The sequence below is a fragment of the Sceloporus occidentalis genome, unplaced genomic scaffold (assembly GCF_023333645.1).
Source record: "Sceloporus occidentalis isolate IW3139 unplaced genomic scaffold, rSceOcc1.0.p SCAF_249, whole genome shotgun sequence".
Taxonomy (NCBI): Eukaryota; Metazoa; Chordata; class Lepidosauria; order Squamata; family Phrynosomatidae; genus Sceloporus; species Sceloporus occidentalis.
In genome coordinates, this window is record NW_028317229.1 from 846,641 (window position 1) to 870,632 (window position 23,992).

Consider the following 23,992-nt stretch of genomic DNA (forward strand, 5'->3'; position numbering starts at 1 on the left):
GGCTCTTTTCTGTTGTCTTACCTTGATTCAGGAGCCGTATGCCTATCCTATACATGTTTTAATTCCCTCACTGTAGTAACCTCTACCACTTCTGCCGGGAGGCTGTTCCACCATATCCTCCACCCTCTCATTAAAGTAAAAGCCTTGTATCTAGTCAATATAATGTCATTGTTAATTTCCCCTGCCCCTGACTGTAACAGCGCTACGGAACCTGCCGGCGCTCTATAAATAAAAGGTGAGCTCATTTCGGTATTTCTATTCCTCTGGCCCTCTAGTGGCCGCGCTGTGCATTACACCCCCCTTCTTGTGCCTCTCGTGTTGAATCTGCCAGTCCGAACGCACAGCTGGGTGTGGGAGGGGCGGTGAATCTGCCGCTCCGGGGCAGGCGCCGTGTACTTGCCCTTCAGTGAGGGTATTGAGTAGATGTGGAAGTTGGGACTTTGCCCAGCAGAGGGGTATTATTCTGGGCGCTGAGGGCAGGCTGAGCCATGGCAGCCCGGGCACTGTACAGGTTACCCGCCCTGGGAAGGACTGCTGTGCCCCTCACCTGCTCGCACTGCCCCAGGTTTAGCAGTAGGGCTGCAGGGCACGGCAGGGGGGCCCAGTCCTACCCAGTGATCTCGGGGGAGATTCTGCCCCTCTATAGGCATGTGTATGAAGCTAACACACGGAACAGTGAGGGGTGCAGACAGAGGTAAGTTACCTGCCTGCCTGCCTGCCGGCCGGGGGCGCCAACCCCTCATAACAGGTGCTACGGTGACAGAGCCAAAGGGTTTCAAGGGGCATACCTCCCAAGTGTCCCTGGTTAGTCTGTCCAGTCCCTCTTTGTTCTCTAAACCCCCTTTTCTAGGAGGTCAGAATGTTTGCTGGGTATGAGGGGATCGCAGGGTTCTACAGCCCTAAAAGCCCCGATAATGTGTATAAAAAAAGCAGGAATGGCTTTATGAAACACACACACACACACACATATATTATACACAGACACAAATATATATTATATACACATATATATAATACACACACACACATATATATATATATTATACGCACACATACACATCTATATAATACACACACATATATATATTATACGCACACATACATATATAATACACACACATATATATATTATACGCACACATACATATATAATACACACACATATATATATTATACGCACACATACATATATAATACACACACATATATATATTATACGCACACAGTTGTACGGCAGTTAATGACGTTTTATAAAGTCCTGCTTCCTACCTGCCCCTCTGGGAATTGTAACTGTCAGGAGGTATGTAAATTTACAGAAATAAACCGTGTTTATTCGTCATGTGACCCTTTTTTTGCAGCCGCATTTATTCACATAGGAAAGGAATCTGCATGCACCGTGTATAATGTATACCGCTGGCCCCTAAGAACGTCTCAGCCAACAGGTGTCAATCCGGCTCCCGACTACTCCCATGATGCAGAGCCATAATTCAGCAGGGTCATCCTGGTTTGACACCTCAGTTACTTTAAGGGACAGCCTGGCAAGGGTTGCAGTTGAAGGACGTCAGTGTGTTTCCTTATAACCCAGATAGAGATCCCGTGTGAGTGCGAGAGGGGAACCTTAGCCCAGGGACAGGCCCGGGGCATTAAAGGTGCTGTCCCACCTACTCTATCAGTTTAACACTTTGGTAACTTAATGCAGCATTCGAAACACCAATACAAGGGTTATTTAACGGACAAATCCTTAACAGAAATAATTATTTTATTATCGGCCGTTTGCCATGGAAACTTAAGAAGTTTGCTCTTTTTGTAAAACCTTTAGGCAGAAGAAGAAACTGAGAGATCTGCTGAGGATTATTTACATTCAATTAATATTTTAAGTGGAACATTACCTTTAATTTAAATGCTTGCATTACATGGTGAATCCATGCCTTGCTCTGCGGCCCTGAACATATATCGTTCACTTCTACACTAGGGTTCAAACGTTTGGGGTCACTGAGCCGTTTTTATGGAAAACAAGGAAATTTCTGGCTGTAACATAATTACAAAAAAAGGTTTTCTAACCATCAATTAGCCTTTTAACACAACGTGCCACTGGAACACAGGAGTGATGGGAGTGATAAAGGGCCATAGGAACACAGGAGTGATGGGAGTGATAAAGGGCCACTGGAACACAGGAGTGATGGGAGTGATTAAGCGCCATTGGGACACAGGAGTGATGGGAGTGATACAGGAACACAGGAGTGATAAAGGGCCATTGGAACACAGGAGTGATGGGAGTGATAAAGGGCCATTGGAACACAGGAGTGATGGGAGTGATAATGGGCCATTGGAACACAGGAGTGATGGGAGTGATAAAGGGCCACAGGAACACAGGAGTGATGGGAGTGATAAAGGGCCATTGGAACACAGGAGTGATGGGAGTGATAAAGGGCCATTGGAACACAGGAGTGATGGGAGTGATAAAGGGCCATTGGAACACAGGAGTGATGGGAGTGATACAGGGCCTCTGTCCGCCTATGAAGATATTCCATTAAAAATCAGCTACAATAGTCATTTACAACATTAACCCCGTCTGCGTTGGATTTCTGAACGGTAGGGTGCTATTGAAAGACACAGTAACTCATGATGTTGGACGTACCTCTACTTAACGGACGTTTGTCTCGATTATGTACAGATTTTACGTTATTTATGTAATTTTTTGGCAGGTATGAAGAGTTATTAGAAGAAGTGAAGCGCGGCGGTGGTGAGAGCGCCATTCTGCGACATACCCAGAGGAATAAAAAGCTGCTGGTGCGAGACAGATTGAAGCTGCTTCTGGATGATGAGCCTTTTCTAGAGCTGTCGCCGTTTGCTGGCCTGGGTTTACCGTACGGTGACGTTCCCTCCGCAGGGTGTCTGACAGGTAGGTCGTCGCACCCATTTAGTTTGGAAAATCCCTCTTTGGCCCCCGAATCTCTCTAGTTTTCTTCCCACAACTCATTACTGCTGGGGCAGGCCTGGCTATGTGGCCAGTGATGTATTTACGTTTGGGGCCACCCAAGGACAGCTCCCCCAGTTGCCTCCTCCTCCTCTGGTTGGCACTTTATGGCCAATGGCAGCCCGTGGCATACATGGCAGATCAAGTAGCGGCCCACCGGGGATTTGCCCAATGTGTCAGATGCAGTGACATATCCTACGTAGACCTTGGCCTGCAGACCCCCCTGTGCCCAGCTTCACAATGGGCCCCCGTGGACCTGCCGTCCTAGGCCTATGCAGTCGCTGTATCTGGTCCATCGGTCAGATACCCGGTGGGCCGCTGCCCGATCTGCCACGTGGGCCACAGGCTGTGAGAATACAAAAACATAAGGTGTGACCACAGATGCATCATTTAGCATCCATGGGCCTTAAAGTCAACTCACGTCTGGCCCTGGCTAGGGGTATTTAAGGTGCAAAGATTTGAAGGTCAGGTGCTTGATGGGAAATGCGCTAATTCCAAGTGTATGCGAAAGAAATGTTTTCACGATCTGTTTTGGGATGTAGGCAGGTTTATTGATTGGGTTGTATCCCCCCCCCCCATTTTTTATTTAATTTGTTTTTAAACCGTTGTAGGGGTCGGAAAAATCTGTGGAATTTGGTGCATGTTTATTGCCAACGACGCCACCGTCAAAGGAGGGACGGCGTATCCGATTTCAGTAAAGAAGCAACTAAGAGCACAAGAGATCGCCATGAAGAACCGGCTACCAACAGTGTACTTGGTGGACAGCGGAGGAGCGTTCCTACCCCTGCAGGTAGCGGCCCAGCTTTTATATATATATATATAAATATATACACACACATGCCTGATGACGTAACCATTGTAGCTCATATTATTCTATGCCTTATGATTGACAGGCAGAGCTGTTTCCCGACAAAGAGCACGGAGGGAGGACGTTTTATAACGAGGCCATAATGTCTGCCTTGAAAATTCCCCAGGTACAGATATCTCAGCAACCACTAGATGGCAGTGTGCAGCCGTCAACTGATAAAGGGGCAACAACTCAGATCACCCTCAGCTAACTGGTGTGATGGGAGTTGTTATCCAGGCTGTACTCCTGTCCATTCTCTTGCCTTTCATGAAGATGACAAATAGTTTGTTAGTAAGTAAGTAACAAACCGTTACTCCTCACCTTCTGTCTCATTCTTCCTCAACCTTCTGTCAAATTTTGTATATTGTCAGTTTTAATGTTGTTGATTTTCACTCTCCCTATTGGAATAGAGCTATAAGGTAGTATAATGTAAGGAAGATTTACTTCTAGCGGAACAGCCTCCCGGCAGAAGTGGTAGAGGGTAATACAGTGAGGGTGTTAAACATGCATGGGATAGACATACGGCTCCTGAATCTAAGACAAGACCAACGACTGCTTAAGGTTTGAGTCTTTACAGCAGGAGAAACAGGCGACTAGACGGGGGCCGGATGGGACTGATCTGCCGTACGTGTGAAAAACACACTTTAGGAACAGATTAGAGAAGATTTATAAGGCAGGAGTCTGATTGGATCCTCTTTTTCCGTTTTTGTTTTTTTTGATTGATTAAAGTGCGCTGCGCTCCCTCGGCGTTGTTATAGCTGTGACGCTAAACGAGGCGCGCATGTTACAAGTGGATCTAAATGTATAATGAGGACGTCTGCTATTACTAAGAAAATCTTGGTTCTGAAGTCTTCTGGTTGACGAGACTTATGGAACAGGGCTTAAAAAATGTGAGGAAAATGCAAAAATGAAGTAAAAAATGACGAAACCTTAAAGTTCATGTATTTTAAAAATAATGGGAATATTAAATAAAATATTGTATCATAACCCTCCCCCCCCTAATATTTCAGGTGTCCAAATTGGGACTCCTGTGTTGGGTGGGGTGTCTAGAGCCACGATGGGTAGGACCGAAGCCAGACAGGGCTGGGACTATTTGCCCGAAGAGCCACCTGGGGGGCATGGGGGGGGGGGGCGCAGTTGATCAGTGCCTGAAAACTGGGAATGTCTGTAAAACAACGGGACACTCGGGATGTCTGTTATTTGTTGTCTTAATGGTGTATTTCATATACTAATCAGGTGGCTGTGGTTTGCGGCTCCTGTACGGCAGGAGGGGCTTATATACCGACGATGGCGGAGGAAACCATTATAGTAGACCGCATCGGGACTATATTTTTGGCTGGCCCACCTCTGGTTAAAGCTGCCACCGGCGAAGACGTCTCCGCTGAAGACCTTGGAGGAGCAAAGTTGCATTCAAGGTGAGTGTCACGTTACGTGATTATTATTCTATAGCGCCACCAAATCCCGCAGCGCTTCTTACAGTCCCTACGGGTCTGACGGAGCTAGAACCGACAGACTAAGACGAGCCGATGCATCAGGGAAAGAAGGTCTGGCTCACAAGAGCTTACACTCTATAAAAATGGTTTGTTTTTACGATAGAAAAATAACAACGTAGAACTAATGTCTAAATCTTACATTTATTTTAGATTTTATATCGTTGATTGGGAATTCTTTTTGTTAAAATCTATATCACAGGAGATTATATTTGTTGTGGGTAGAACTTGTAACGATAAATGATTCCGTGTATCTTTAGTTGGCCGTCGTTAACGTCGTCCTGTATTGCAGAGTCAGCGGCTGCGTCGATCACTTTGCGCCAACCGAGGCAGAAGCTTATAGTCGCGCGCGGCTGATTATTTCAACCTTGAACTACGAGCCTTCGCCTATAGAAACTAGAGAATACGAGGACCCCTTATACGACGCTCACGAGCTGCAGGGTCTAGCCCCCCGGGATTATAGCTGCACCCTCGATATTAAGCTGGTAAGTCTGTTTTGGACTTTGGGACCACACTTTGAATATGTTCCTCAAAACCCAACTGGAATAAAAACTGTTTATCAGCAAGAAACACCGGCAGATCGGCCCCCATCCGGCCCCCGTCTAGTCGCCCGTTTCTCCTGCTGTAAAGACTCAAACCTTAATCAGTCGTTGGTCTCGTCTTAGATTCAGGAGCCGTATGTCTATCCCATACATGTTTAATACCCTCACTGTATTACCCTCTACCACTTCTGCTGGGAGGCTGTTCCTTTTATCCACCACCCTCTTAGTGAAGCATAACGTTTCTCGCTGCCTATATTAGCTGTAAAAAGCCCCACGTCAGTGAAGACCGATGGTTTTTCATTGCGTATTTCTAATTGCGTTCCTTTAATATTTAAAGGGAAAACCCTCTTTCTCGGGATCATCAATTAATCCGTTGAATTTAAAAGTTTTAGATTCTAAAGAAAACATAACAACATTCAGGCTCTAATACAGTCAATTGTTGCTATAGAAACGGATAAATCTTATGGTTTTGTGTAGCGATAGACCGTTTTAGCATCTGAGGTTCTCTGCAGAAGACATGGCAGATTCTGCTGCAGAACATCTTGGTGGAAATTGACTTGACTTGGTCTGAATAAAGTCTGATTGCAGACGGAAGCCGTCACCGCGTTATATTGAGCAACGTTGTAAAACGCGTCGACGCTTTATAAATAATAGTATATTAGGGGTGGAAGGGGTGCATGTGCCGCACTGACCCGGAAATGTCTTCTTGCAGATCGTCGGCCGGCTTGTAGATGGCAGCAGGTTCTTGGAAGTTAAAGCTGACTACGGGATGTCTTTAGTTACAGGATTTGCTTCGGTTGAGGGGTATGTCTGACACGTTGCTGCCCCGTTCACCAGGCAGGAGCCTCTTTCTATATGTCTAATGTTGTGTTGCGTTGTTGTGATAAGATTGTCTCGCCCCGGACCCCGTGCTTCTCATAGGTGCCACCCCCCCAATGTGTAAAAACTTTAACATTCCCTGCGGAGTGACGGCATATGACGGCGTGTGTCCCGTTTCTCTATCAGACATTTGGTCGGAATTGTGGCCAATAACGGAGAACTAACCCACGACGCCTCGTTAAAAGGAAGCCACTTCGTACAGATCTGTAACCAGCGTGGCGTCCCCCTCCTGTTTCTGCTCAACACCACCTCTCGAGAATCCCCGCCGCCGAGTGTATTAAAGGTAAGGAAAGGCGATTCTTCCTGTTTCGGGTTCAAATACCGCAAGGTTTATATTTTATTTAGGATTCCTCCGATCTCGGATCTCTTTAACGCTCGTGACCGGCGAGAGCTGAAAAGTCAGGGTACTCGTGAACTTGGGGTCTATTCAGATTTGGAGGACCGTTATCAGCCGCGGGGAACTCTGCAGCTCAGTTTAGGAGAGTTGCTGACACAGAGTCCTCTTATCATTTAACACCTCTGGGAAGCTCTCAATTCTCTTGCCGTAGAGCTCCGCAGAGTCCCTGGTATTGGGGGTATTGGGGGCATTGGCGACTCCAGCGACCAAAACCGTAAAAAAATGCATGTGGGAGAAACTTAGACATTTGTCGCTGGCTCTCGGCTACGTTGTAGGTGAACAGACCCTGTGAGCATCTCTTCAGACGAGGAGCCAGATATCGATCCAAACACCAAGGCCAAGGGACAAACCAGTAGCGAAAGCCAAAATTCTAGGTGAGGTCAGTCCAATCCAATCCAGAACATTAAAACAAAGTATAATCCTGATGCACAAAGCAACCGGGTCGGATCCAGATCTCAGCGGAGTCCCGGAGTAATTCGAGAGCCAGAATAGAACGAAAACGCGGGGGTTATAGAAACATGCAGATGATTCTCAGCACCGCGGGACCCTCGAGTACCTGTTTGGTCCGCTGATAGGGTTTAAATACCTCTGCCTGATGCGACCCCCTAATTGCTTAATTAGCCACAGGTGAGCTGGAACCATAGCCGGGGGGGGGGTCAGTACCGCGAGGAGGCCGAGCGCCGCGTAGCCTCTTGGGAGAGAGATAGGTAGATGCGGGATCTTACAAACACACGGTCGCCGGTTAAAGCCTCGGCTCCTGGGCTCAGGTTCTGGTTTAAATTCCATTCTTAATTCATTCGAGCGATGTTACTCAAACGATCGCTTATTTTATCGTCTTCCAGGCAGAAGAGCAAACGAACCGATTAAAAGCTCAGGCGTCTATGATGGCGGCCGTAGCTTGCGCCTCCGTGCCGAAGATCACGCTGGTTATTGGCGGCTGTCACGGAGGAGAAAGCTTTGCCATGGTAAGGGCTGTAAGGACACGACGCTCCTGGGTGATTGTGTTTGATTTGTGTTAAGATGTTGTCATCATTGATGGGTGGAGGTTCGGGGCTGTAGTGGAAATCAGACCCATCCGGCCCCCGTCTAGTCGCCTGTTTCTCCTGCTGTAAAGACTCAAACCTTAATCAGTCGTTGGTCTCGTCTTAGATTCAGGAGCCGTATGTCTATCCCATGCATGTTTAAATCCCCTTGCTATATTAGTCTCTACCACTTCTGCTGGGAGGCTCTTCCACTTACCTACCACCCTCTCAGTTCTGATGTGTGCCTGGGCAGGGAAAGCTGGAATGCCACCTTTTTCAGAGCGATGCATTCATTCTCCACCGAGCTGATGTGTATCGTCACTTTTTTTTTTTTAGTGTGGAAGGTCATTTGAACCAAACTTTTTGTTCCTGTGGCCAAACGCGAGAGTTTCCCTCATGGATCCGAACAGCGTAACAGCAAACCTGCGCATGGACGAGGAGCGCCTCGAAGATGAGAGAGGACAGACGGTCAGATTGGAGAAGTACGAGTTTTACCGATGCCAGAAACGCAGTTTATTTGGTTGTTTTGTCCGTCACTCATATCTCGCGCAGCAGAGTTAATGGAATCCCGGTTATTTTTTACGAAGGTCTTTAGCAGGACTCACAATCCCGTAAAATGCAGCAAATAACATAAAACGGGCACTAATAACGTATATATAAAATATACTATAACGACATATACTGTAGTGCAGGTCTGCAGCATCCTAATGGGTCTGATAAAAACTCCAACCTTTGCCACTTCTGCTGGGTGGCGGCTCCATTTACCTACAGCTTTCTCAATATATTTTTTTATAGTGGTTAGCTCTGCAAGGCAAGTGAAAGGTGACGTAATTGTACTGAATTGTCCGTTGAGGGGTGCAGGGTCCCTCCTCTTTGTTTTACCCAATTTCTGGGCTGCCCAGCTTGCGGTAAACTGTTTATTCTGAGCTGTTGGGTGTCTTTTGCTTCACAGGCTGAAGGAGGAGAGTAATGCATTTTATTCATCGGCCAGACTGTGGGATGATGGGGTTATATTACCGCAAGACACCCGAAAAGTAGGTGCCACCAATAACTCAGGGAAACGAGTGGTTTTGGAGGGTCAGAGGCAATAGGGCAATTATCCCCAACTGGCAAACCCTGTATCCCCCTGGTAAATATATTTTATAATATGGGGTTGATGCGACACTCAAAATCTGGATCCAGATTGCAAAGGGTTATATCCAGAGTAGTATAGGTTGGATTATTATCTGGGGTCAGAGTAACACATACATTCTCCAGGGCTGGGGTATGATGTCTGGGGGTATTGGAACTCACAATTATCAGAATGTGTTTATTATTTTACCCAGAATATTACTTTACTATAAAACTAGATAGTACCGAAATAGTTCAAAAGTTTGGGGTCACTTAGAAATGGCCTTGTTTTTGAAAGAAAGCATATTTTGTCGATTAAAATAACATGAAATGGATGAGAAATCGAGCGCAGACGGGGTCAATGTTGTAAATAACTATTGTAGCCGGAAACGGCTGATTTTTTATGGAATCTCTTCATAGGCGCACAGAGGCCCTTTATCACTCCCATCACTCCTGGGTTCCAATGGCTCTTTATCACTCCCATCACTCCTGGGTTCCAATGGCCCTTTATCACTCCCATCACTCCTGTGTTCCAATGGCCCTTTATCACTCCCGTCACTCCTGTGTTCCAATGGCCCTTTATCACTCCCATCACTCCTGTGTTCCAATGGCCCTTTATCACTCCCATCACTCCTGTGTTCCAATGGCCCTTTATCACTCCCGTCACTCCTGTGTTCCAATGGCCCTTTATCACTCCCATCACTCCTGTGTTCCAATGGCCCTTTATCACTCCCATCACTCCTGTGTTCCAATGGCCCTTTATCACTCCCATCACTCCTGTGTTCCAATGGCCCTTTATCACTCCCGTCACTCCTGTGTTCCAATGACCCTTTATCACTCCTATCACTCCTGGGTTCCAATGGTCCTTTATCACTCCCATCACTCCTGTGTTCCAATGGCCCTTTATCACTCCCATCACTCCTGTGTTCCAATGGCCCTTTATCACTCCCGTCACTCCTGTGTTCCAATGGCCCTTTATCACTCCCGTCACTCCTGGGTTCCAATGGCCCTTTATCACTCCCGTCACAGCAGTATGAATCCAGCGTGAATGTTGTCGCTCCCCCTGCTCACCCGGAATCTTTCCTCTTGCCAGGTGATTGGAACGTGTCTGAAAATTATCAGCCAACAAAAGTATCAGACGCCTGCCTTTCAACCAGGTCCTTTGCTGAGAATGTGAGTTTGTTGCCAAGAGAATATATTTTAAATAATTTGTACATAATGGAAATATAATAAACATTTATATATAAATCTACATTCTTTTTGTGTTTTTTGTAAAAAAAATCTCTGTTGCAGGAAACAATTTAATTGAAAGGATCCTTTTGGCCGATGGGGGATCCTCTCTGTTAAATAATATCCGAGGTTTCTTGTTCTTTTCAGCTCTCTGTTTTACCCGGGGGTTACGTTTTCTTTAAAGAGGCAGTTTAGTGCCCCAGCCAACCCAAGAAGTACTTTGTGAGTAATATGCATTCTGCTACCTGTAGGAAACAAAATCAAAGTGATTTAATTTTAGTAGAAGCTGCAGCTCCAGGGCTGCAGCACATTGCCTCCTCCGTTGTCCCAGTTTCCCTGAAGCAAACAGTGAGTGTCAGGTAGGTGCTTCCGAGTGGGGGGGGACGACAAATGCATAGGGGGGGGGAATCTGCAGAACCCCATCCATGCATTTGTAATGTGGACCCCGGGGAGCATGGTCCACCAGGGGCAAAATAATTATTACATGCACCCTGCGTATAACATAAGCTGACCTGTGAGTAATAAAGTGCACCACCGACACGCTGCCTCTGGGGGGCAGTATTTCACTGAAAATGCAGGATTGTGGAAAAAATGTGAATCATCAGCCATGGTTTGTAAGAATGATTCCCCCTCTTTAGTCGCCTGAGGTCATGCAGCACAGAAACCGTAACAAACACTTCATGTATCGGACACGCAGGTCACATATAAACGTAACTAGGTTGCCGTCTGCTTCATAAACCGGCGCGGAGTACGTTGTGCCGGGTTCTGCATCTGTTGGCTGGCAGCTGCGGAAGCTGCAGCGGGCGCAGAATCCACGGGAATGAATGACGCGTCGGAGAGCGACCTCTCCCTGTAAATACTACGCTCCCAGAAGCTGGGTTTTGGACATTTCGGAAGCTGCCGGTCAAACTCGTCGGAACATTCCATGGAACGTGACCGGAATGTTGGCGGCCACCTCGGCTCGGGCGATTTCGCTCATATCCCTGGCATCCAAAATCAGCAGAAACTACTGTTTTTGCTAATAATAAAAATATTAATTATTGTATTTATTTTAAAGAATTGCAAATAATTTGTGTTTAAATAAAAGTGGAAGTAAATGGTTATTTTTCCTCCTGGGCTTGGAATCTTCTGCGCTGCAACTTCCCGCATCGATCGATATGAACCTGTTGCTTCTCTAGCGCTAGAAGCTCATGCGCCGTCTGCGTATTTTAGTTACAACGGAAAATATGTATTTACGTTCATTTTACACTAAAAAAGGCATTTTTAGCTCATCACGGATTTTATGTCGGTAAAGAGGGTGTTTAGAAGCACAATTAGTCATTATTCCCAAATGAAATGTTTCGCAGTGTTTTGAATGGAGGTAAAATCATCTCCGGTCGTTTTGGGTAAAACACGTGAAATATCCCTCTGTCTGCGGTCACCGGCGCGTTTCTGGTCCCGTCGGGTAGATTTCTGGAGGAATCTGCAGCGCATGACGAGCGAAAATCATTAAAATTTAATATTATCCACTTTTCTGTCTGTCTCGTTGTTTAATAAACTCTTTAATACGAGTTTAACGGGTATCTGGCGGATCTGCAGGTATCACCGACGCAGGATTTTTATGTTTCTATAGAATATTGTTATTCATATAATTATTATTATTATCATTCTATTATTACTATATTATTATTATTATCATTTTATTATTACTATAATACTATTATTATCATTATATTATTACTATATTATTATTATTATCATTATTATTACTATATTATTATTATTATATTATTACTATAATATTATTATTATCATTATATTATTACTATATTATTATCATTATATTATTACTATATTATTATTATCATTATATTATTATTATTATCTTTTATTTATATAGCGCCAACAGTTTACGCAGCGCTTCATACAATCCATATATTCAAGGGGTCTGACGAGGCGAGAATTGACAGGCTAAGACAAACCGATACATTAGGCGGAGAGACTCGGCTCGCAAGCTTACAATCTAAAGTGAATGGGGCGACAAACATACAATAAAGAGCCGAGTTCCGTACATTTAAAGGGAACGTACGGTGCTTATTACCGGTAATAATTACATTCATTTATTAATATATCCTGGTGCTTTTTGTTCATCACTGTGTTTCTTTTTTTTTTTGGGAGATGGGTCTTTTAGTGTTTAGGCGGGGAATACTTCATTGTCAGGTGACGTATACGCGGCTGCTGATAGGTTGTTGCAACTGAAACTTAATAAGCCTTTTCAAAAGTTTCTGTGGTTTTTTTTGTGTGATGAAAATGACTCTTCTGCTCATATTTATTTACTTCGCACACGAGGGGGGACAATGAAATGTTTTGTGTAAGTGGAACAGCAGCTTTAAAACAAGTCACCAGAAACGTGTGTTAAACGGCGCTTGTCTCTCGTCGTGTATTTAGTGTCAAAAATAAAGCCGATTGAATCAGATTATCTGACGGGTCTAATATTATTTATTTAACTCCCGGGTCTGACGGTCGCCGGCCCGGCGGAAATAATTCCCGGGAATCAATAAAAATATCGTTTTACTACTCGATAGAAACTCGGTAACAGCAACAGAGCAGCAAATAAAGAGGATCTCCCACCAAATTCTTTTATTCCTTGTGTCAGAATAAAACAAAGTTTTAAAACATATTGCGCTTTTTTACCCCAGTTTTAGCCCCATAATATAACGTTCTATGACGTTGTCCATTTCTACTCTGAGTTCTTACTCTGTTATTTGAGCCCAATGTGGGGACAAACCCCCGACTCCTTATCATACTGCCTGCGGGGAACAATAGAATGGCTCAGTCTTAATTACCCAGCCGGACTCTCTGACTAATGAAAGTGAAGGATATGAGACGCGTTTAGGTGAATAACCGCATTAGCGTTTAATCCGCCGCTCGGTGGGTCTTTGTTTTTTTTTGGTACAATTTTAGAAGCTGCAGCACCGACCCCCCCCCCCCCCCCCCGTGGCTTCTTGAAATCAATAGAAGTGTTTTTTGGGCATGTGCACAGGGGGCGGCGGTCCCGCGAGATAATGGTGGGGAGTGTACCCCCCGTGGGCGTGGAGGGCAGGAGCAGTGAACTTTCAGTGCCCCCCCCCCTCAGCAGGGTGACTGATGCCCCCCTGGACCTGCAGCATAACATCTAGGTGTCCACATCTCCCGTAAACCAAGGAGCTGGGGGGCAAGGAAAGGGGCAAATCCATACGGGGGGATTCTGCAGACCACCCAGGATAATGTAAAGGGGTTGCGCGGCCGGTATATACAGCTTCTCCGGGATTTTCCAGAAATGTCCTCTCGGCGTCGCAACAAAGTTACCGCGGTGAAAACTTTCCCTGCATGCGGCGTCCTGGAAAAGGAGCCAATGCTGCGCGTCCGGAGCGTCTCATTCATTTGGGAACCCCCCTGTTACAGGGTCACCGTACCCAAGGCTGGGTCCCCCTGTTTGGGGGCTGAGGAATCACAAGTCAGTCCCTCATACGGATAGCACTCAGCTATCCACGGATCATCCAGACCACCATTCGTAGCAAACCAAGAAGAACTCTCTTTATTACAAACACACAGAACTTTATACAATCTCAATGCAATGTGCACCGAACCCAACCCCCAATCCCATCACTCCCATCCCATCACAAATCCCATCAGTATACAGGGGATGTATCAGGTGAGGGGATTACAGAATACAATGGGTTCCCCCACCTGTGTTATCCCCCCTGTAGTGCGGGTGCCGGCTGGGCAGACAGGGCTGTGTTGGCTGATTAAGAGCCCCAGCCAGATTATAGGATCGTCTCTTTGAAGGCTGGGGCTGAAGCCACATCAGTCTCTGGGCCGGTTACACAATAAACACAATATAATATATTACCGGGTCACAGTATACGGAACCGGACACAAAAGTGCTCCGTGACCCGGCTAAACTTCATATGACACATGAGCCAGCTAGCCTGGCCCTGTCACACCCCCCAATCCCCCCCCGACCCCCCGAAGCCCCCCCGCATTTCACCGTAACGGCAGATTTATGAGAATTCATTAAATCCGGGAGTTTCGTTCCTCGTTATCCACGGTTATCCGTCACCCGTTCGCGCAATTAAAAAGGAAATATCTGTGTGTTTCCATGGCACCGGAGCGCTGCGGCTCACGGGCGGCCCACACAGGGGTCGGCCGGCTATAAAATATTCATTCCCTACAAACACGTTTGATGTTTCCAGCTCTCAGTAATCAGAACGCCTCTGTGGCCACTGTTTGTTTAAATTCCCTCAGTGTATTAGCCTCTACCACCTCTGCTGGGAGGCTGTTCCACCTATCCACCACCCTCTCAATAAATTAAAAAACACCACCAGCGACAATTAAGTTTTGATTAAAAATGTCTGTTTATTTCTGATGACTTCTGAAGGAGAGACCCGTGAGGTCCAGAAAGCTTGTATTGAAACAGATGAGTGACGGTAGCCCTTTAACTGTCTGCAGGCAGGGACGGACAGCGACCGGTGCTGAATTTCTGTCTGCTGCGCCCCCTGCTGGTGACGTCTATATTTGTGTCATATGTCATTTAATGTTATGGGTAGAGTTATATAGCGCCGTCATATTCTGCAGCGCTGTACAATGACTAAACAGGACATAGGAAGTAGAGCGTCACGTAACAATTTGGGCAGAAAGAAAGAGATCCCTGCCCAAAGGAGCTTACAATCTATACGATCATCTCAGAATTTATGTCAAAGAGACTCAATGAAAATTTGAAATGTAAATATGTCACAAAAATACCTCACATAATACACAGGAAATATTACTGTATACAGCGCTGGGGGTTATATTACTGTATACAGCGCTGGGGGTTATATTACTGTATACAGCGCTGGGGGTTATATTACTGTATACAGCGCTGGGGGGTTATATTACTGTATACAGCACTGGGGGTTATATTACTGTATACAGCGCTGGGGGTTATATTACTGTATACAGCGCTGGGGGGTTATATTACTGTATACAGCGCTGGGGGGGTTATATTACTGTATACAGCGCTGGGGGTTATGTTACTATATACAGCGCTGGGGGTTATATTACTGTATACAGCGCTGGGGGTTATATTACTGTATACAGCACTGGGGGTTATATTACTGTATACAGCACTGGGGGTTATATTACTGTATACAGCGCTGGGGGTTATATTACTGTATACAGCGCTGGGGGGTTATATTACTGTATACAGCGCTGGGGGGGTTATATTACTGTATACAGCGCTGGGGGTTATGTTACTATATACAGCGCTGGGGGTTATGTTACTGTATACAGCGCTGGGGGTTATATTACTGTATACAGCGCTGGGGGTTATATTACTGTATACAGCGCTGGGGGTTATATTACTGTATACAGCACTGGGGGTTATATTACTGTATACAGCGCTGGGGGTTATATTACTGTATACAGCGCTGGGGGTTATATTACTGTATACAGCGCTGAGGGTTATTACTGTATACAGCGCTGGGGGGTTATATTACTGTATACAGCACTGGGGGGTTATATTACTGTATACAGCGCTGGGGGGTTATATTACTGTATACAGCACTGGGGGGTTATATTACTGTATACAGCGCTGGGGGTTATATTACTGTATACAGTGCTGGGGGGTATATTACTGTATACAGCGCTGGGGGTTATATTACTGTATACAGCGCTGAGGGTTATTACTGTATACAGCGCTGGGGGTTATATTACTGTATACAGCGCTGAGGGTTATTACTGTATACAGCGCTGGGGTTATATTACTGTATACAGCGCTGGGGGGTTATATTACTGTATACAGCGCTGGGGGTTATATTACTGTATACAGCGCTGGGGCTGTAGGGAAGAGACATGCTCTGTAATGTGAGACACGCGGTGTCTCTTTCGGGTTGTGACGATTAATAGAGATTCCACCCAAACGCCCGGAGGGCCGGATCTCGTGTTCTTCCTGCAGTCGATGAATTTGTTACAAGCCATTTTCTTTAATTATTAATCCCTCTCTTGGTATTAAACATGCATGGGATAGACATCCGGATCCTGAATCTAAGACGAGACCAACGACTGATTAAGGTTTGAGTCTTTACAGCAGGAGAAACGGGCGACCAGACGGGGGCCGGATGGGGCCGATCTGCTGGCGGGTTCTGGGTTTTTATGTTTCAGATGGTAATTCTGATTGGTTGAATGAAATCCACACGCAATTGGTGCTTCCTGGAACCCTTAAAATTAGGATTTTTGTTTATGTCTGGATATCGGGGATAATTTAACCTCTTCAGTTTCAGGATTTTATTTTTGTGAAACACATTTTCAGGTTTAATTTTTTAAAGAATTTTTAAGATTTGAAATTTTTTTTAATACATTTTCAGGATTTTTTTGTGTGTGGAACATACATTTTTTTGCAGTGGTCCTGAAATGGGATCGACAAAACAAAATGTAAAAGCAATGAAATGATGCAAATCATGAAACACATGAAAACTCTCATCATACTCAGCCAGCCACGAGCAACCAATTTCCTGTTTCTATACACATTATCGGGGCTTTTAGGGCTGTAGACCCCTGCGATCCCCTCATACCCAGCAAACATTCTGACCTCCTAGAAAAGAGGGGAATCAGGGGGGGAGAGAGGGGCATCAGGGGGAGGAGAGAGGGGCATCAGAGGCCGAAGGGGGACGTCAGGGGACGAGAGCGGGGCAAAGGGACTGGCTAAACTTATCCAAGACTGTTTGCAAGTATGACATAGGTTTCTAGGTAATGTAATGGATTATTATTCCACCCCACCGCGGAATGCAGTAATACCCCCAGTATTAAGTGGCAGTTTAATGCCGTGACGCAGTTTATTGGGGGGTCCCATAGCGCTCCATAGAATGAAAATCATTGGCAAAATTCTATCAGCCGCGGACAGATGGAGGAGAAACCCACGCGATGCGTTTTATTCAGTTACCCGTAAATCACCCCGCCGAGGAGCCGGGGGGGGGGGGGGGTTGGGTGGGTCGAGCCGTCTCTTAACCCAACTCACTCCGAAAACAAAGTTCTAACTCGTCATTGAATAAGGTGTAACAGGAAATGAGGGTGGCAGATAAGTGGAACAGACTCCCAGCAGAAGTGGTAGAGAGTAATACAGTGAGGGGATTAAACATGCATGGGATAGACATACGGCTCCTGAATCTAAGACGAGACCAACGACTGATTAAGGTTTATACAGCAGCAGACTAGACGGGCCGAATAGGGCTGATCTGCCGGGAGATTCTGCGTTTCTGAATCACCTTCCAAGTGTCCCTGTTTAGCTCACCCAGTCCCTCTTTGGTAGCCAAACCCCCAACACCCTTCTTTTCTAGGAGCGTATAATGAGATTTGAATCATTTAAATCCCTGTCATTGGCTTATCTGCTTTCTGAATGAGTTTCGCCATCGATACGGTGAATTATCCACTGTCTGCCGAGAAACTCCGGAGGAGATGCAAAAAAAAGTAAGTTTTCTGCGGGAAAACCCGCTGTGTGCGCAAAACGCAGGAACCGGGCCTCGGAATCCGTTTGTCACGATAAGTGTGAGTGATGAGCGGGTGTAACGAGTGCATCCTGGCATCACCCGAACGGCGGCAAGAAACGGCGGCAGAGACGTAGGATCGTTATCTCCGCTTTCATAAACAAAAGAAAATATATCAGAAGGCAGAAACGACCCCGTTATGAGCGGAACTCAATCAGCGTCGCTTCGTTATAAATCACTCCTCAAAATGCGTAGCAGCTGATTTTACAATGTGGGGGGAAAAAACTCCTGGGGGCGGAGCTTGGGAGTGTCACTCAAACTGGCAGAGCTACTCTGCACGTGCAGAAAATCGAATTCTAAAAACAAATTATTTAAACAATTCCCGCCGCCGCGGGGAAATCGATCAGAATCGGTGTCAACGAATCGCCGACCAATTCCCTTTAATCTGTAAATTTACTGCAGAATATGGATTTATAGATTTATATGTTTTCTGGATTCACATAATTTTAGTGAATTCATTTGTAAATAATAAACTTCATCTTTCCATTCTTCCCAAGTGTCCCTGTTTGGTTTGGTCAGTTCCTTTTTCATACCCTGATGGCCCCCCCGATTTCCTCCACTAATACCCCTCTTACTTCCCCTCATGCCCCTCTCTCCTCCCCTGATGCCCCTCTTTTCTAGGAGGTCAGAATGTTTGCTGGGTATGAGGGGATCGCAGGGTTCTACAGCCCTAAAAGCCCCGATAATGTGTATAGAAACAGCAGGAAACGGCTTTATACATTAAACGGGGTAAATAAACCCCATTATTCTTCTTCTAAATGCCCCCCTCAGTTACACAAATACCCTGCAATAAAGCACATAAAAAGTCTGAGAAATCCCCCCCAAAACCAGAAAGTGGTCTGGTCCGGGATCTTTCACGAAGGGCCGGTCTGACTGGGTCACTCGAGGAGACGGGGGGCGCAGTGATGTTACAAAGCGGCCAAAAAGAAAGCAGCAGACGAGGTAAGGGGGAGGGAGTGAGTACCTTGTACGAAACATGCGAAAAAGTACAAAATCAACCTTTCTCAACCTAAAATTAATTTCAGTCCTGCTGCAAATAACTGCGCACCCCACACGGTGTCAGGATGACCTTTTTGAATAACATCAACGTTTCTGCAAAATATTTTTCTCTTTAATATATTATCTGAGACACGAACACGGAGAAACTTTAAACAAAAAAAAACTTTACTGAAAGAGTGGTACATACATGGAACAGTCTCCCAGCGGAAGTGGTAGAGGGTAATACAGCGAGGGTATTAAACATGCATGGGATCGACATACGGCTCCTGAATCTAAGACGAGACCAACGACTGATTAAGGTTTGACCAAAAAAAAAAAACAGAAGCAGGATTCACAGTTTTCCTGTTCCCATGACAACTGAATGTGTTTAAAATCAGTGATTTCTATGACTTGCAGCTTAAAAAAACAGCTTTCTCTCAGTGAGTACGGACTTACGAGATGATAGAAGAGGCCGAGACTTCATGGTGGTTCTTAAACCGAGGCCTTAGACCACGAATGGCCCTCACAGGAGACCTGGAGCCGCCGTTGCTGTCAGTCATGTGATATTTTGGGTGACTTTCCCGGCTCAAACACCGCACTGAGCTGATGCTTTATGGCGATGCTAATGAAGTCCGTTCCTCCATAGACTTCCATTAGTCTGACTGGGTGATTTAGACCGAGCCATTCTATTGTTCCCCACAAGCAGTATGATAAGGAGTCGGGGTGTTTAGTAGATCGGGGATCAGATAACAGAGCGAGAATCATACAAACGGCTGATATGCAGCTGCCTGAAAACTTTATATTATGGTGCAAAAACTACAAACTGATTGTGAAATCTTTGTTTTTAATCTGATAAAAGGAACATTTTTTTAGTTTAAAGCATTAAAAGCCGATGCCGTAGCTGATTAAATTCCCTCATTTTAATGATTTCTGCCACCTGTGCCAGAAGGCCGTTCCACTTATCTGTCACCTTCTCAGCGAATGAAACCTTGCACTGCATCTAACCCTATAGTTTAATGGTAAAAGCGGGCAGTCACCATAGCAACCAACAGAACACCAGGGTTTTCTGTATATATATATATATATATCTTTCTTGATTGCTGCTGTTATATATTAAAGGTGGGGTTCCATCAGGCCTTTAAGAGCTGGGAGTGATGGGAATTGCATTCATTTGCTGTGCACTGGAAATGTAATGGTTAAATTGTATCCTTTTTATGTACCAAGATAGTGTTTAAAACACTCAAATTCCACCAAAAATATTTGATAAATATAAATATATTGTTTTTGGCCGATGTGAGGAATTCTTTCTTTCTTCATCTCGTTCTTTTGACGGACGCCGCGGTATCCGGGGTGACAGCTAATTTCCAGCCGGTGATCTCGTTACTCTCACCCCCCAGCAGATCGTTTCTCGGGGTGATTGATGAGTATTTACCTGCCAGCTGTCAGATTTATTAAAGATCCCGTTCCACCTACTCTGCCAAAATTAACACTTCTGTAACTGGACACAGCATTAAAAACATCATTCCCCAAAAAATAATTCATCAAGCTTGTAGAATTCTGTCTGGCTTTGAATTTTTGAAGGGAATGCTTATGTATCATGTGTCACATAAGCCGGCACTGATAGGCTGTTGCCATAGACACGGAAGGCATTTCTTAAAACCTGAGTGGGGCATTTAGAAGAATAATGGGTTTTATTTACCCCGTTTAATTTATAAAGCCGTTTCCTGCTGTTTCTATACACATTATCGGGGCTTTTAGGGCTGTAGAACCCTGCGATCCCCTCATACCCAGCAAACATTCTGACCTCCTAGAAAAGAGGGGCATCGGGGAGGAGAGAGGGGCATCGGGGGGGGGGAGAGGGGCATCCGGGAGATAGAGGGGCACAAGGATTTGATGCCCAAAGACGGACTGGAAAAACTAAACAGGGACACTTGGGAGGTTAATAAATGTTATGTTTAATATTTTAAAATATTTTAACATTTTTTGTCCCATTCTAAATGTTTCCAGTAGAATACGGTAAGAATGTGATTACTTCACACAATAATTTAATTCATTATAATCAATAACTTTCCGGTACTAATTTTCAGCCGATTTAATTTTATAAATGCCAAAGAAAAATAAAAAATGTCAGAAATAATTTTAAGCTAAGTTTAGCAGAGTACTTTTTTTCCCGCATATGCAAAGCAATGTCTTTTTCAATCAAATTAATTCCATAAATGATTAAAAAACATTTTTCTTCAAATTTTCATTAGGCATAATCTGCTTTTTTAGGCATATATTACTAAAAATTCCCACGGGACATTAAAATGACGAGTTCTTAAATAGAATGTATTTCCTATGAAGAACCAAGTAATAAAAAAAAAGCCTAAAGAGCGATAACCGATGAATACGCGGCTGGGCTGGAGACGACTTGTGGCGCTGGCGCTTTAAGGCCAGTGGCCGGCTGATGGTGTAAGTGGGACGGATGGAGCGGCAGCGGCCTACCAGGAGCTTTCATGATGTGCCAGATGGCCGGTCCTGGTCTCGATGAATATATTATTTGCATATTTTTTATTTTAGATTTTTTAAAATGTATTTTTTACTTAACAAATGATTGCTCATTAAAAAAACTGTGATTGACAGGCGCCATATAACTTGCTGAACTCCTACCATTAGTAACCATTAGAAACGTGCATTTAACTATTATTTGGTCGTTAGTGGTAAGAAATAAAAATATAAAAAAATATATATATTAAAAAATATAAAATATTAAAAAAATTAAAAACAATACTGTATAAAATGGATTATTGTCGCCATCACAGCTTTTAACATAAAAACTTCCTTTTTTTTTAATTAAAACTAACTAGTGCTTATGGTTTTCTTGCCAATCAGAAGTTATTTAAAAAATTTGGAGCCATTTCTTATTTGGAAAAAAACGGAGGGTCACAAAAACTGGCAAAACTAACGTAAAAGTATTTTTGATTTGGATTTGTACAAATTTTACCGAAATTATCCAATTTTGCCAATTTGTACAAAAGTGGACGGACCCCAAATGTAACAAACAGAAATGAGAGTGTGAGAGCGAGCGTGAGTGAATGAATGAGCGTGAAAGACAACACATTTTCTTCTCTGGAGAAGCCCTCCGAATTCTTTTGAACTTAAAAGGGTAGGAACCGAAATTCATTGCTCGAAAATGAAAAATTTGTAAGAATCTTTAAGTTAAGAAGCTGCCCCCCCCACTGTATACACACAAGGTGGGTTTTTGATATATATATATATGTTGCTTATTTAGTGTTTAAAACTGTAAAATGTCCCCCCCGCTGGAATTAACAGATTCAGGACTGAGCAGGGATCCCATCGACGAAAATGTAAAAAAAAAAGATTTTTGAGTATTCGTTAAAAAAAACCATTTAAAAAATATATATTATTGGATGAGTATTTACCGAAGCCCCTTTTCTTTGCATGGCGGGTAGATTTCCATCGGCAATCACAGCCAGAGAATGGTATTTAAAAAGGGCTTGGAATATCGATCCCGCTGAATACTTCTCATCCGTCTAATAGGAACGAGTCTGATTTGTTCGTTAGCAGAATCCCTTCTCACCCAAAGTAGGCGCTCCGCGAGTTTTTAAATGAATTGTTACGGTTCGCAAATCAATAGGGTTTCCAGCGCTAATCAATTCCTCAAGGTAAATACCATTTTTTAAGTTGCCTTGTGAACAATTTTCTACAATCCATGTTTTACTAAATGCCGGGAGAGTCGAGCGATCTACAGGGAATCGGCCAATCAATTCCCTCCCAAAGTAAATTGACTTATGGAGTCACCAACCTAGCACTTAAATCTAGAATTTTTATCAAATGGAATTCAATTAGCGCCGCCAATATAAAATGAGGCATTTCACGCGGACGGCGCGCGTGTGTTCGGAAATATTTCTATATGTTTCTTCATTTTTCTATATATAAGTTACGTACACAAACTTTACTAAAAGGGTGGTAGATAAGTGGAACAGCCGCCCAGCAGAGGTGGTAGAGGGTAGTACAGCGAGGGGATTTAAACATGCGTGGGATAGGCATATCTAAAACGAGATTACGGTTTGAGTCTGGGGGCCGAAAGGGGCCGATCTCCCGGCAGGCTCTAGATTTCTATGTTATAAACATACCATCAATATGAAATCAATGAATCCATGCTTCTTCAATCTGCATCATCTTTGTGTCTATGTACAGAATTCTGGATTTAAAGGGACCCCATCATGGAACATTTTAAACAGAACAAAACGGAGTATTTTAGTAAAAAAAATAAACAGCAAAAATTGTATAAAAAAACCATAATAATAATAATTATAACAACAATAATAACAATAATAATATTTAATAATAATATTCCGCCTGCTGATCTAAGCAGTGGATACCCCTTTAAGCCGGGCTTTCCAAACTGTGTTTCTTGAATGGAAACCCCCCTTCAAAAGGGACTGGCTGGGGTAAACAGGACACTTGGGAGGTTTGTCCGAAGGAGGTTATAGGGAAGACGCCAATATCCCCGCTCCGAAGTTACCTTCTGCGCCTCTCCCCTTGCCCCTTGTTTTGGCTGCGAATGTCTCATAAAGCGTATCTTGGCACCGAGGCGTCTGAATAATGATTTGGGCTTCTATGTAAGACATCTGAACGAGCCATAAGGTCCCCTACAGCTTGGCACCAAATATCCACATTTTTTTCACACTTTTCACTGACTGTCTCTTTTGAGCTGAAAACCCTCTTTATGGCATTCTGTAGACACTTTGCTCATTCTTGGTTTAAAATATATTTTAATATCGTTACACTGTTTCTATTCACAGGGTATATAGATTATACTTTATGGACTTGGCCTCCTAAACCCCAAACCTTTCCCCCTAGCTTCCAAAATTGAGCCACTTGGGTCCCTCACTGGCCCTACTGGAAGAGCTCAGCTGCAGAGCGTCGCGGGGCAGCCATGCGGGAGCTGCAATGGAGGTCTGTGTTGCAACCAT

At 44.4% G+C, this 23,992-nt stretch overlaps 1 protein-coding gene across 1 annotated transcript; it reads left to right on the forward strand.

Annotated features, from left to right (window-relative positions):
* The first annotated feature begins 488 nt into the window (after positions 1–488).
* LOC149276061 (methylcrotonoyl-CoA carboxylase beta chain, mitochondrial-like) lies at positions 489–10,441 on the forward strand. The gene is made up of 12 exons (XM_089503982.1): positions 489–694; positions 2,706–2,902; positions 3,589–3,767; positions 3,871–3,951; positions 5,061–5,239; positions 5,607–5,799; positions 6,569–6,660; positions 6,862–7,018; positions 7,975–8,097; positions 8,491–8,636; positions 9,107–9,188; positions 10,358–10,441. The coding sequence occupies exons 1-12, from the start codon at positions 489–491 to the stop codon at positions 10,439–10,441; spliced, it is 1,719 nt and encodes a 572-aa protein (XP_089360108.1).
* The last annotated feature ends 13,551 nt before the right edge of the window (positions 10,442–23,992 follow it).